Raw genomic sequence first — 12,860 nt, 5'->3', positions numbered from 1 at the left:
TGCAATAGATAACAGTGCACTATCTTATGTGAATTTGCAACGTAATGAGAAATAAGGAGAATACCAGTGATTGTGGACTGCCGATGAGAAATCGAAGCAGAAGGAGATGATGACTGCGAGTTCCGATCAGGCCTCCGGAGCCAAAAGCTCGATTACGGTTTCGCTTCTGCTCACTGCGTCTCAACGCAATCCAGCCCACCTCTACCTGTTCCGCTCAGAGAAGCCCCCTCTGTCCACAGCCATCGAGTACACTCCTATGGTTATCCGTCGAACTGGTCATGGCGGTGCAAAATCCTCTCACCGTTACTCATACTCTCACAGGTAGGTTGAAGATTCGGTGCTGGTAGCTCAATTGCAGTTGTTACAAGTCTTCTTTCCTAACACTATTAATGGATTTTTTAATCCTACCCAGCCCCAACACCCACCCAGCCCAAAACCAGATCCACCTATCCTTCAAAAAAGTCTTGCCAGCCCATAAATACAAACGAAGTTACTTTCCTAAAAATTCCCAAGTCGAGCCGTAATGGAAGGTGTAAGCGTCGTCTGTCCATAAGCCTCAACTTGCATTTAGAAGAATATCCCACATGGGACACGTGTCGCTAGATCCCCAATAATAAAAGAATCTCTGTAAAACAACATCTGTACCATAGTGTGCACCTATAAATAATTGCAATTCAAGGCGTTCGCATTAAAAATTAATCTTTATGCTCGTGGATCAGTACCAATTATATATGACGCGCACATACACATATATACCGATCCAAACAAAATAATATAAAACTGATATTTTTGATGACTAAATCATAGATGGCTCTAATACCACTTGTTGGAATAAATTATTTTATTAGTTCAGATCATTCATATTGAGTCATCAAAAATATATCATAATGCGGAAGCGTACTTTTACTAGTAGTAATTAGAAATCAGACAGAAGAATTGTCTCAGTCTTGTGGTTCTTTCGATCTTCCTCAACCAAAACCTTCTGTATCCCTAGGCAGCTAAATTGCAACTCTTTTGATGGGGAAAGAGCAACAAAGGCGGCTTTGGTATATTGGGGACCGAAACTCTGAAGGCCTATTTATATTTGAGCATGGTGCCCATTAAACCCTAAAGCCCAAATAAAATAGTATCTAAAGTCCAAAAGATAATATATCTAAAATCCAAAAGATAATTATCTAAGGAACAAAAGATAATATCTGGTTTTATTCTCATTTAATTCCAAATCAAAAGTAATATTGACTTATTCAATTTAACATTTATAACAATAAATGAGATCACCATTATATAAGTCATTTAATTTGAAATAGCATAATTTGTGATTATAATTAATATATGTATTGCCGACAAACAAATTAAAAAATTAAAATAATTTCCTAACACTTATCTCTAAAATTATTTAAGTTGTGGAATTATTAAAAAGGTAGCTCCATAAAGATGTAATATAATGCAAAATTTGAAATTTTATCAAGAATTTAAATTATAATTTTCATGTTTTTTTCAAGAGAAATTTTGATAATAGAGTACAATTAATCATACTTTACTTAAATGAAGTAGAAGAAAAATTGTAAAAAACTTAGTGATATATGAGTATGATTAAAAGCTACCAAAATTTTACCTCTAACAAAAAAGCTCTTAACCGCTTGCACCACATTAATCTTTTATCGTTTCCCAGAAAATCGTAAAAACTTAGCAATAAATTTGTCATTACCAAGAGTTGAGAAAGGATTAATAGAGAACATGACTAACTTAACTCATTGATCAGCAACTGTCTGATAAGCATGTGATTGGTAGAAGCATTTATCTTAGTTTGAATATCTTGTATTTCTTTAGTGGGGCCTCTCGAATTACTAGAGGAGAATAGCTTTGTGAAATAATTCTAAGAAATGGAAGCAATTCCCTCTGCATCCGTGGCTAAATGTCCCCTCTCATCTTCCAGCATATGAATCTTATTTTAAACTTGGAATGGAAGAATTTTGTGTTTCAATCTTTTTAGTTGACCCATTGTACCTTTTATTTCTTTCTCATGTATCTCTCCTCCTGCTCCAACTTGTTTTCTAACTCAGCCTCTAAGCATCGAACAATCAACGGGTTGACTTAGTCACCTTACTTGATTCAACAATTAGTTTTCTTTTAAATTAGAGATTCTAATATGGGAATTTGTAGTATTACTTTGTTGCCACTCCACCAGCTTATGTCTACACATCTTCAATTTTTTAGCTAGTCTAAAGATGGGGGACCCTTCAGTCACATGATTCCAATAGTCCTTTATTAGATTCGTCATTTTCGAATTTTCACACCATCGTTCTTAGAAATAAAACCTCTTTTTTACTCTTCTTTATTGCCTTTCTATACTAAGAAGTAAGGGCCTATAATCGGACCCAAGATCATTCATATAATAAACAAAAGCATTTGGAAACTTCTTTCTCCAATTATTAGTCTCCAAAAACCCATCAAGCATTTCTTTGATTAGATTACCTCCAAAGTGTTTGTTGTACCAAGTAAAATTTATTTTCTTCATAAAATCAATCAGTCTACTCATATTGATAAAATCATTAAAATATTGGATAAAAGTGATAGGTTTAAACCTAACTCTTTCCTTTTTGTGGTTGGCTCGGATAGCATTGAAGTTGCCTAATGCTATCATTTTGTTGTTGTCATCCTCCATAATCTTTAGAATTTTACAAAATTATTCATCTCTCCTACCTTTATCCATACTTAAATATACCCTTAAAGCTTCCCATTTTTGTGCAAATTGTTGATTACCACAACTAAAATAGATATAGAAACTTTCTTAATATAAAATCTGCACATTTTTCCCTCTTTCTATTCTATCACCAGCCCTCCTGACAAACCAATAGGATCTACCATTTTCCAAGATTGAAAACCATCCTTCTTCATCACACCCTCTACAAACCAGGTATTGTTCTTAGTTTCAAAAAGGAACACTATCTCGGGAGAATGAGATTTAAGAATTCTTTTGATGTTATAAACTACTAGAGATTTTTTCAAATGGCAACAGTTCCACATCATCGCTTTCATACCTTTTTGGGTGCCTTTTGTTGGATGGCACCCACTTCCATTACAGCTGGTGTCATTTTTTCTTGACAATATTGCTTGTTGTTAGTTGAATTGCCATAATCAGTTGAACTCCTCTTCACCCTTAGGACAGATTTTTATTTTTACCCCTTTCTCGCCATTTGATTTAAATTCTATCTTCTAGCTCTATTGTTATCAATCTTCTCTTCGATAACACCAACAAAAAAAAATAAATTTATGGATTTTTGCTTGCATTAGCCTTAGCCACTTCATCCTCTTCTTTTCTCCCTTCTTCTATAATCCCTCTACTATTATCCACTTCTTCTCTTACCTCATCATCCCCTTTCCTCCAATTACCTTCCTTTGTTTCATTCCCACCCCCACTGACTCATGAATTGTCATCTTAAATAGATAGACTTGTAAAACTTCGAATCAAACTGACAAATGTAGATTTTATATGTTTTTGCCTTTTATCATCCCCTTTTATCAAACTAATAGACGTAGATTTTCTATGTTTTTTCCTATTAGAATTCTGATTTTCTTTCATCTTCTCTTTCCTCTAGCAAATTTGCTTAGCCTTTAGCCACGGTCCTCACTGCTCTTCTTTAACTCTTCCCCCAACCGGATCCTCTAAATGTAAAATGTAGGCTCTTATTTCATATCCTATGTGATAGAAGATAGTTGTGATAGAAGATAGTTTTGATAGAAATTACAAATGTACTCTTATTTGATTTGAAAATAAATTACTTTGCTATTGCTGCCAACAATTTTAAGTGATCTACATAGAGACTTGGTAATATCCATTATAGCTTAGATTTTCAAGACCTTTTCCTCCTTATCTCTTATCACAAATAAATCTGAATCCAAGACTTTTTCCAATTCTTCTCCTACCTTTCTCTCCAAACTACTAGTTTATCAAGGCTCAGGTAAACCCCATAGTAGACAAGAACATGAGCAAAATATTCCTCTTTGATTGTCATATCTTCATTCCATCTCCTCATATTGAATATGTAATTTTTGAACAGTCGGAAGCACCCTTCTTAATCTTAAGAAGATCCATCTCACTATGAAAGAAATTGGAGTAGGTTTTCTCGATGGTCTATCAACTTAAATCCCTCTAGTTGCCTCCAGATTGTAAAGTTGGCACTAAAGTCACGATCAACAAACAATCTTCCAACCAAACTCCTAGAACACTTCTCAACACCTTCCCCTGATATTATCATCAGCAAATTGCATGATCTGATATTCTTCCACTACAAGACAAATCTTGAGTACCGTCGGATTTACTGTCGGATTTAGCATGCAGAGTAGCGGCGAATTTACCGTTGAATTTACTGGCAATAACGACATCGAATTTGTAAGGTTAAGTAATTACCATCGGATTCTATTTTTCGATGGTAAATCCGATGGTAATATCTAGAGGAAAAATAAATTAATTTGGTGCGTCCGTTACCGACGGGTTTATTGTCGAATTTTTTCGACGGTAACTCCGACGGTAAACGGGTGTAAATTCAAATCACGAACCTTCTTCCCCCTCATTTGAAACCATCGCCACCATCCCTCTCTCTCTCTCCTTCCAGTCGCCGTCACGACCATCTGTCGTCATCACCGAGACCACCACCGTTGGCAACTCCTTTCCGTCGCCGGAAACCCGCCGCAGACCCCTCTTTTTTCTCTTTCTTCCCCTCTCTCTCTCTCTCTTCTTCCAGTGTCATCGTCACTACCATTTGCCCCCACCGCGAGCCCCTTATCTTTCTTCCCTTCTTTTTCCTCTTAGGCTCAACCGCTGCCTCCTGCTCTCTCTGTCTCATTAACACATAACCGAAGCTGCAGTAGTCCCCTTCATTTCAGCAAGCTTCAACACAACTTTGGTGACCACCGCTGCAACATCCACCTCTTTTCTTATTTCTTGCTCTGTTCCTCATTACAGGTTCTCGAACAACTCTTTTCTAATTCCTTTAATTTTAGTTTAATTTAATTTAAGTTTGATTAGAATTTCAATTTTAATTTTGAATCAGTTTCAAAAGTAGTTCAGTTTAGGTTTCTAGTCTTAGTGAATTTAGGTTGATTAAGTTATGTTAGATTCAATACATTAGGTTTTAAAATGTTGTAGTGTTTGGAATTGTCGAATTGTGTTAATTGCTGCGTTGATGACTATTTTTCTGAGAAATTGTTACTAAGATTGTTTAATAATTATTTGATTGTATGAACATTCTCTGTTTTATTGCTGGTTTTAATTGCGTTAATTCACTGATAAAGCTGTTTTGATTGATTTGTTGCTGAGTTCATGAGTTATGCTATTAGTTTGGTGTTATTGATGTTGAGATTTTGAATTGGTACTGAAAGGATGCTTGTTAGTATCATTTTGTATTGTTTACACTTAATATACCAAGTGTTCAACAATATGCCTCAACGAGTTATTAATGAAACTTTGGTTCAATCCTTGAAAATCAATGCTTGCCTTCACATATGCCTTGATGAATGGATGTGAAATGCTTTTAATTGACCAAAATATTAATTTTTGCATAATTGAGATTCTTTGTCTAATAGTACAAGATTAATACAATTTTAAGCTCCTTGATTCTATATAATCCAAGTATGTTAATTTTGGATATTTATTTGGTTTTAGGTTATATTAGAAACGATTTTTAATTCTTGAAATCAATCTTGTGCTATTGATTATAGGAAGTACATTAGTGTTAAACTTGTTCCTCATACTTGCAGTTTATTGTTATAATTTATTGTTGACTTGTTGTGCTGAATTTCTGTTAATTGGTATGATATTTGCAGACATGACGACAGGTAGTGATGCTGCAGATCAGGAGCTGAACGATTATTAGGAGAGGTATCAGGAGATCTTCACCCGCGTGACATCTAGGATGAGCTCAGGCTAGAGTGGAGGGAGTCGCTGGAGCGGCTTCAGTATATGGAGGCTCAGATGGAGGTGTACCAGGCCCAGATGAGTGCCATTGGTGTCGACCTTGCTGGTGACGCACGGACATCATTGTCTTCTGCGCCGCCGACTCAGGGCCACAGGACCCACGACGACGACGATTACCTAGATTTGTGTTATTAGTGTTTCATTTTACTGTTTGATTGTATTTATTTGATGTACTTGACTTTTAATTTATTTGAACATTGTATTATTTATTTTAAATGATAGATTTTCATTATATGAATTCAACATTAATTGTGTGAAAAATAAATTTAAAATTAAAATTAAAATTAAAATTGACCATTTATTTCAAAATTTTTAATAAAAAAATTGACATTACCGTCGGATTTACCGTAGGAATAATTTGACGGTAATAGTACGCGAAACATTTTTTTGGTGCCAACAATACGTCGGAAAAATCTGCGAGTAATGAATTGATTTTTTGAGTTGGCAATCTGTCACAGAAACCGACAGTAATTACTGTTAGACGAAAAAATTCCGACAGTAACCATTTACCAGCGACATTTATACCATTTAATTCATTCTGATAATAAATCTGACGGTAATTTAATTAATTTTCCGACGGTACTCAACATTTTTCTTGTAATGCTTTAAATTTGATCGCAGGGTTATTGTCTAGCATGAGGGCAGCAGTCGCTACCATCCAAATTTGATCAGACTCAGTGAAAAACTCACAAATCACAATTAGAATTCCTCCTAAAATTCTAGTAGAGCACTAAAAAAACCCTAGTACCAGGGCACATATACTTTTTGATAAATAATGACTTGTTTTAGCTTGATTCTTTATATTACGCATTTAGGGAATTTATATTATCACTCTTATTTTGATAATGTCAATCTTTTTTCATAAATCCATACAAACATACAATATAAAACAACATCATATGTGATCATGTTTAAAGTGGCGTTATAAAAAATAAGAGTAATATCATTTCTCTCAGTTTTAATTTGGTCTTTTGATCAATTTTTCGCCATATTTATTAGTAGAAAATGTTGAAATCATGCATAGTGTTCATGTGATATACTGATGTGGATTATATATCATTATTATGATAATTGGGTCTAGTCTCGGTTCGAAATTCGAATTGCAACGGAGCAACCCTAACATTGGTTGTAATGAGCTTTTCCCAATGGAGATGAGGTTAGAAACTTTCTTCAATCCTACATGGAACCTGGCTTCGCAACTGTGTTAGAAGATTGTGCACCCTACTCCCAGTATATTCAGTATCATATTACCCATTAACACAAGTTTTAAGCATACTTAAACGAGACATGCAAAAATTATTAAGTTGTGCGTTCAATCGCACCTTATTCAATTTTCTCTCTCGACTAATTTGAATAATGAACCAGATATCAACTGCAACTCCAATGGATTATTAAGATAACAACATAACCACATTTGTAAACTGTAAACTAGGGTCAAATGGAATTGTTATATTCTAAAGATACCATGATGTTTTCATTTCACAAACAAGCAGAAATGCTTGAAGATCGAAGAACATGCCACATAACCAGATTTTAACCAGTAGAACTATACGGGTAAGAAGGATGAAAAAACCAGGGGAAATACTCAGAAGAAAATGTACAGCTGCAAGACCGGACTCTCCAAGATTTCAAGGTTAGGGGAAACTAAAGAAACACAACAAACGGAGGATTTCCCTTCAGGTGTAGCACCTTCTGTTATTCCTTGAAGCAAAAGATCTATTGAGAGACAAAAGAAAAACTGAATTCATACATTTGGGGGTGGCCAAATTTTCCCCAATAACTCTTCAACTCGCTTTGCCTGATCGGCATGACCATCTAGTCCAGTAGCCAGAAGCTGCACAGCTGCTGGCCCCATGGCTGCTGCAAGGCTAGCTTGGTCCCATTTAACAAGCTGGAAAGATTAAAATGAAGAAGCAGCAGCAGCAAACTAATCAGTAATTACAAACAACCAATCATTTGGCAAATGTGGCAGATGCTTGACCAAGAGCAATATTGATTGAGGTAGCAAAGAGGAAGGTAAATCAGCATAACATGCAACAAGTAGTTTGAAGTTGTTCTTTCACCTAATCTGTTTGATTTTCCTATAATATTTGCAAAGGGGCTAATTGGCATTGACAGTTTGACACTGTCAAGTAATTGTGAGGTCGAGATCTGTTGATACAAACGCAGTCTTGTAATTTGATCTTAAACAATTATGCTAGAGACTTGATCCATACCTCTTCATCTCTAAACACATAGCTGGCAGCAGACTGAGGCGATAACTTCCTAACAAAAGAGTACTTCTCATCAGGAGAAGCAATAGATTCTTTGAGAGACTGCAAGATCTTCAATGGAGCTATGATATAGTCAACCCTACACAAGAAGCAATACAAAGCAAAAAAAGTTCATAGAATATCAAACAAAGAAAGCTAAAATCAGATCTTAAATTGGAAATACGAATGTTGTTAAGTTTTTAAATACCCCAGAAGACTAAATAGATCCTGCTTGTTGCGAACTGCAGCTGCCATCAACTTTGACTTATGCCCATACTTGTGAATATAATTGTAAGCTTTTGTCACCTGAAATTAATAAAAATTCTTTCAGGTATGGGACTTGTCAGATGTTCATTATAGCTATTTCAGCCTAGATTCAGATTATTGGGTAAACCAAGGCACCAGTTGTTTTTATTTCCACAAGTCATACCAACGTTGCAGAATGCAGACTTAGTTCAAGAAGAGCTTTCTTATTTTATTTACAAAAAATTTCTAAGCACAGAGCAAGACGAAGAAACATTATAGCAAGGTTGAATGACAGACCAATGCCAACCCAGGATCCTCTCCTTTCAGCTGAGCTGATTCTATCTCTGGGTCATCCAAATGATTGCGCGCCCAGTCCTGAAAAATTTATACCTAAGATACCCTAATGTCATCCAGTAATACTTTCCCGAAAAAAGGTATGAGATTACCCTTAAGCGGCCAACAAAAATTTGAATCACAGAAGCACCAGCTTGAGCAGCAGCAGCGGCTTGAGCAAAGCTGAAGAATAATATAGAATGAATAGGAATGGATAACAGTGAACAAATTCCTTATATCAAAATTTTATCCTTGGAAAGAAGAAAAAAGAAAAGAACTACTAGTCTAACCCAGGAGATATATCTTTGATTGCTAGAATATAAGCAATCTAAATGCTTTTCTTCTCTAGAATGTTCCATAGGGCTTCTCTAGAAACCTTTCCATACCCTTCTCCAAAATAATGAAAACCACATGTAAACCTCTCTGGTCCTTCCAATATCTCTCAATTATCCTCTTTCACAACTTTACAATATGGCCCATAAGCCTGGTCATTTGAAATTCTGCAGACTTCTATTATCTCAAAATTGTACTATAGAAGGTATCTTTTTTGTCATTTGCCACGGTAGTTAACCTAACGGTCCCATGTTCTTCACTAAATAACTCGTAAAAACTCTTCCATCTATCTTTGATGTCTCGCTCTATGAACAAAACTTGACCCTCTTCATCCTTAATGCATTGCACACCTAACCTAAGGAATATAAATAACAGACATGTGCCTTTGGGATGTTTAATCAAATGACATCCTTCACATATGAACCTCAAAACTCAGAGCATTCAATAAGAATATCACCCCAAACAAATACCTGTAAACAAAAGTCAAGTGGGTTTGTATGCCCTCGGACTCCAACAATCTTGCAGCCTCTATTCCCTACACAAAGGAAAATAATCAATTAGCAAATTAGGTGAAGCATCTGTCTTTCTAAGCTCAGCAGTTCCATTTGGCCTGATAACTCACCTGCCAAGTTGAAGGAATTTTAAACAGAAGACGCTGAGGAGGGATACTAATATCATTGTACAACTTCAACAGGTCATGCACCTGTAACATTTGACAATAGGTTAACATCGAATTTCACAAAGGATGGGTGTTTTCTTACCATGTAATTTGCATTAGCATTAAGGAGATACAGATGTAAAGGTTATTTATATTATCTAAACCGATTAATAGCCACTCAATGTCAGAAACACTTAAAATTGTCTAACATGTTTACGCACACATCCACAAAGGCCCTAGTTTCTTCAATCTGGGCATCGCTTACATCAGAATAGTGAACTTAAAATTAGAAGGTACTATTGCATTTGCTCAAGGCTGGGGTAGACAACAATGAAAATGAATATCATAACTCTTTAAGTCTTCAGAATCAGAAGACTCTGGATTTGGCACCTCCCGCAAAGAAGGCATTGAATTAAATCTGTAAATTCCTTCAACATGATAATCTTATGTTGAAGGCACACGCATACCAATAGATTGTAATGCTTTTCGTTATCAAATTTAAGTTTCTCACTCTGAAGATGGTGGCTGATAAAAAGAAGGGAGCAATACCTTTCTAATAATGGCATGTGTGTCATAAGCAAGCCGTGCATCCACTTCGGTCGAAACACGACCAGGGACCAACTTCGCCATGTCACCTCCGACATTCACCAAAGCCTACAATTCCAAACACCAAACCCACCACTTAAACAATGTTTGACTAGAAAATCAACATTCAAGTCAATACTATTGATAAAGACAATAATATACATAATCAGCAAGTAATGAAGTTAGAGTGAGAAACCAAATAAGAAAGGTGCATGATATAGTGATGAGAAAAAATGATGAAGAGATGAAGAATCTCTTTGATAGATAGTTAAGTATTTATTTAGGATAATGTGTTTTTAATTTTATAATTTTTTTTAAAGTAGACTCTACACTCATCTTCGTTCTCTCCGGACAAAAACCTCTTCATCGTAGAATTGTCCAATACGAGATTACCTTGCTGGAGAAACAAGACAATCTAGCTTCAGTGTTTTCAAGCCCATAACACTCGGAATCAGCCAAAGCCATGTCCACAGCATTCTACCAAAGTAAAAATAATGTAACCTAAGTCACTCAAATATCAAAAGAGAGAAAAATTCAGTTGTCAATTTTTTATTCGTAGAAGAAAGAGCTAACCCTGAAAATAGTATCTGGAAGACCACATATTCCCAAGAGAAGCGAGGAACTAACGGTAGCTGCTGTTGGAGGAAACCTAAACAGAGAAAAAGAAAATAAAAGATCGCAATTTTGATTCAAAAATTGAAGGAAGAAGAATGAATAGAGAAGTGAACGGTGTTACTTTTCGAAGTCATCGAAGATGACGGTGTCGGGAACGATCTCGCTAAAGGCTGAAACCGCGTCCAATTCAGTGGTGGAAGCTGAAGAAGCCAAGCAATGATGGTAAGAATGAAATGCATCTATATATATACACACACGAAAAGGTATCAATTAGAAGAGCAAGTTGTACCGGTTTGGATAGATGAAGCATCGAGAGCGAAGCGAGTTGAAGCTGAAGATGAAGCGCGAAACTGAGGGAGGCAAGTGTTGAAGAAAAGAGTGGAATTACGGAAGGAGAAGGAAGAAGAAGAAGGTGCTGGGGGAATTGAGAGAGCCGCGTATGGCGGAGATTGCAATGTTACCGTCCTCATTTCTGTCTTTCTCGATTTTCGGAAAACTCTACTCACTCACTCCCTGTCTGTCTGACTCTCTCCCACACACACTCTTCACTGAACTTCTAACAATTCAAGACTATGCACTTAGGAATAGGCCAGATCCAAAGGCATATTTTAATTCACAGAATACTACCCATCGATTTTTGTTTTTAATTTAAATTAAATAAATATAAAATTTACAAAAATACATAAAATATAGCATATAGCTTAATTACGTATAATGTCTCATATTAGATTTTGGATACTCAAATTTCAATCTGTATCACAAAAGCTAATTAGGGGTATTGAGTATGCTAGATATGTGCAAAATTAATAAAGATTTCAGTACTCGAGATATACACAAAATTTTAATTGGCATTTCAGTTATCAAATTGTGTGTATAATTGAATTAATGTTATGTTTGTTTGATTTTTATTTTTTTATTTCATTCAATTTAATTCAAATAATTTTAACTTTTAAAATTATAAAAATATTTAATTTAAAATTTAGATGATTATAATTTAAATTAATAATTTAATTTAATTCAATAAAAATAAATATATTTATACAACAATACAAGTATTAGAAATCAATATATTCATGCAGTTAAGGTGATCTTCAACTTATCAAATGTATTCATGCAGTCCTCACTCAACTCGAACTCAACATCTTTCTACAGTAGTCTGGATAAAGGCAATGCTACCTTACTGAAGTCCTTTATAAATTTCCGGTAGAAACCTGCATGACCAAGGAACGAATGGACTTTCCTCACGGAAGAGGGGTAAGGTAAACTAGAAATAACATTTACCTTTGCTGGATCTACAGAAATACCAGTATTAGAAACAACGTGTCCTAGTACAATACCTTGTTTAACCATAAAGTGATATTTTTTAAACTTTAAAACAATGTTTGAACTAACACACCTGTCTAATACTCTAGCTAAACTATCCAAGCAAAGGTTAAATGAATCACCATAAACGCTAAAGTCATCCATGAAAACTTCCATACAGCTCTCAATAAGATCTGAGAAGATACTCATCATGCACCTTTGGAAAGTAGCCGATGCATTACATAAGCCAAAAGGCATCCTCTTGTATGCATACGTTCCAAAGGGACATGTAAAAGTAGTCTTTTCCTGATCTTCAAGAGCTATATGAATTTGAAAATAGCCTGTATAACCATCTAAAAAGCAGTAGTGTGATTTACCTAACAGGCAATCAACCATCTGATCGATGAATGGCAAGAGATAGTGATCCTAGCGGGTGGCCTGGTTGAGACGCCTGTAGTCAATGCAGACTCTCCATGAATTCTGCACTCTAGTTGTTATGAGCTCTCCATGCTCATTCTTCACTGTTGTGACTCCAGACTTCTTGGGCACCACTTGTACT

At 35.5% G+C, this 12,860-nt stretch overlaps 1 protein-coding gene across 1 annotated transcript; it reads right to left on the bottom strand.

Moving 5' to 3' along the window:
- Positions 1-7,345: 7,345 nt before the first annotated feature.
- LOC112720982 (uncharacterized) lies at positions 7,346-11,798 on the bottom strand. The gene is made up of 12 exons (XM_025772075.2): positions 11,289-11,798; positions 11,121-11,199; positions 10,958-11,033; positions 10,778-10,861; positions 10,349-10,453; positions 9,764-9,844; positions 9,612-9,676; positions 8,922-8,991; positions 8,773-8,850; positions 8,438-8,535; positions 8,194-8,329; positions 7,346-7,868 (listed from the first exon to the last, which is right to left on the bottom strand). The coding sequence occupies exons 1-12, from the start codon at positions 11,467-11,469 to the stop codon at positions 7,722-7,724; spliced, it is 1,200 nt and encodes a 399-aa protein (XP_025627860.1). The 5' UTR covers positions 11,470-11,798; the 3' UTR covers positions 7,346-7,721.
- Positions 11,799-12,860: the final 1,062 nt, after the last annotated feature.

Source organism: Arachis hypogaea, chromosome 11 (genome assembly GCF_003086295.3).
Source record: "Arachis hypogaea cultivar Tifrunner chromosome 11, arahy.Tifrunner.gnm2.J5K5, whole genome shotgun sequence".
Lineage (NCBI taxonomy): Eukaryota > Viridiplantae > Streptophyta > Magnoliopsida > Fabales > Fabaceae > Arachis > Arachis hypogaea.
The sequence above is the reverse complement of the archived record's forward strand: the minus strand, read 5'-3'. Positions and strand labels throughout refer to the sequence as shown.

Excerpts from the sequence above, each read along its gene's own strand:
- LOC112720982 (XM_025772075.2), bottom strand. The coding sequence starts at position 11,469 with ATGAGGACGGTAACATTGCAATCTCCGCCATACGCGGCTCTCTCAATT. Across the intron at positions 11,034-11,120 it reads ATCTTCGATGACTTCGAAAA|GTTTCCTCCAACAGCAGCTA; the intron begins GTAACACCGTTC and ends TTCTCTGTTTAG. Across the intron at positions 8,851-8,921 it reads TTTTTGTTGGCCGCTTAAGG|GACTGGGCGCGCAATCATTT; the intron begins GTAATCTCATAC and ends TAAATTTTTCAG.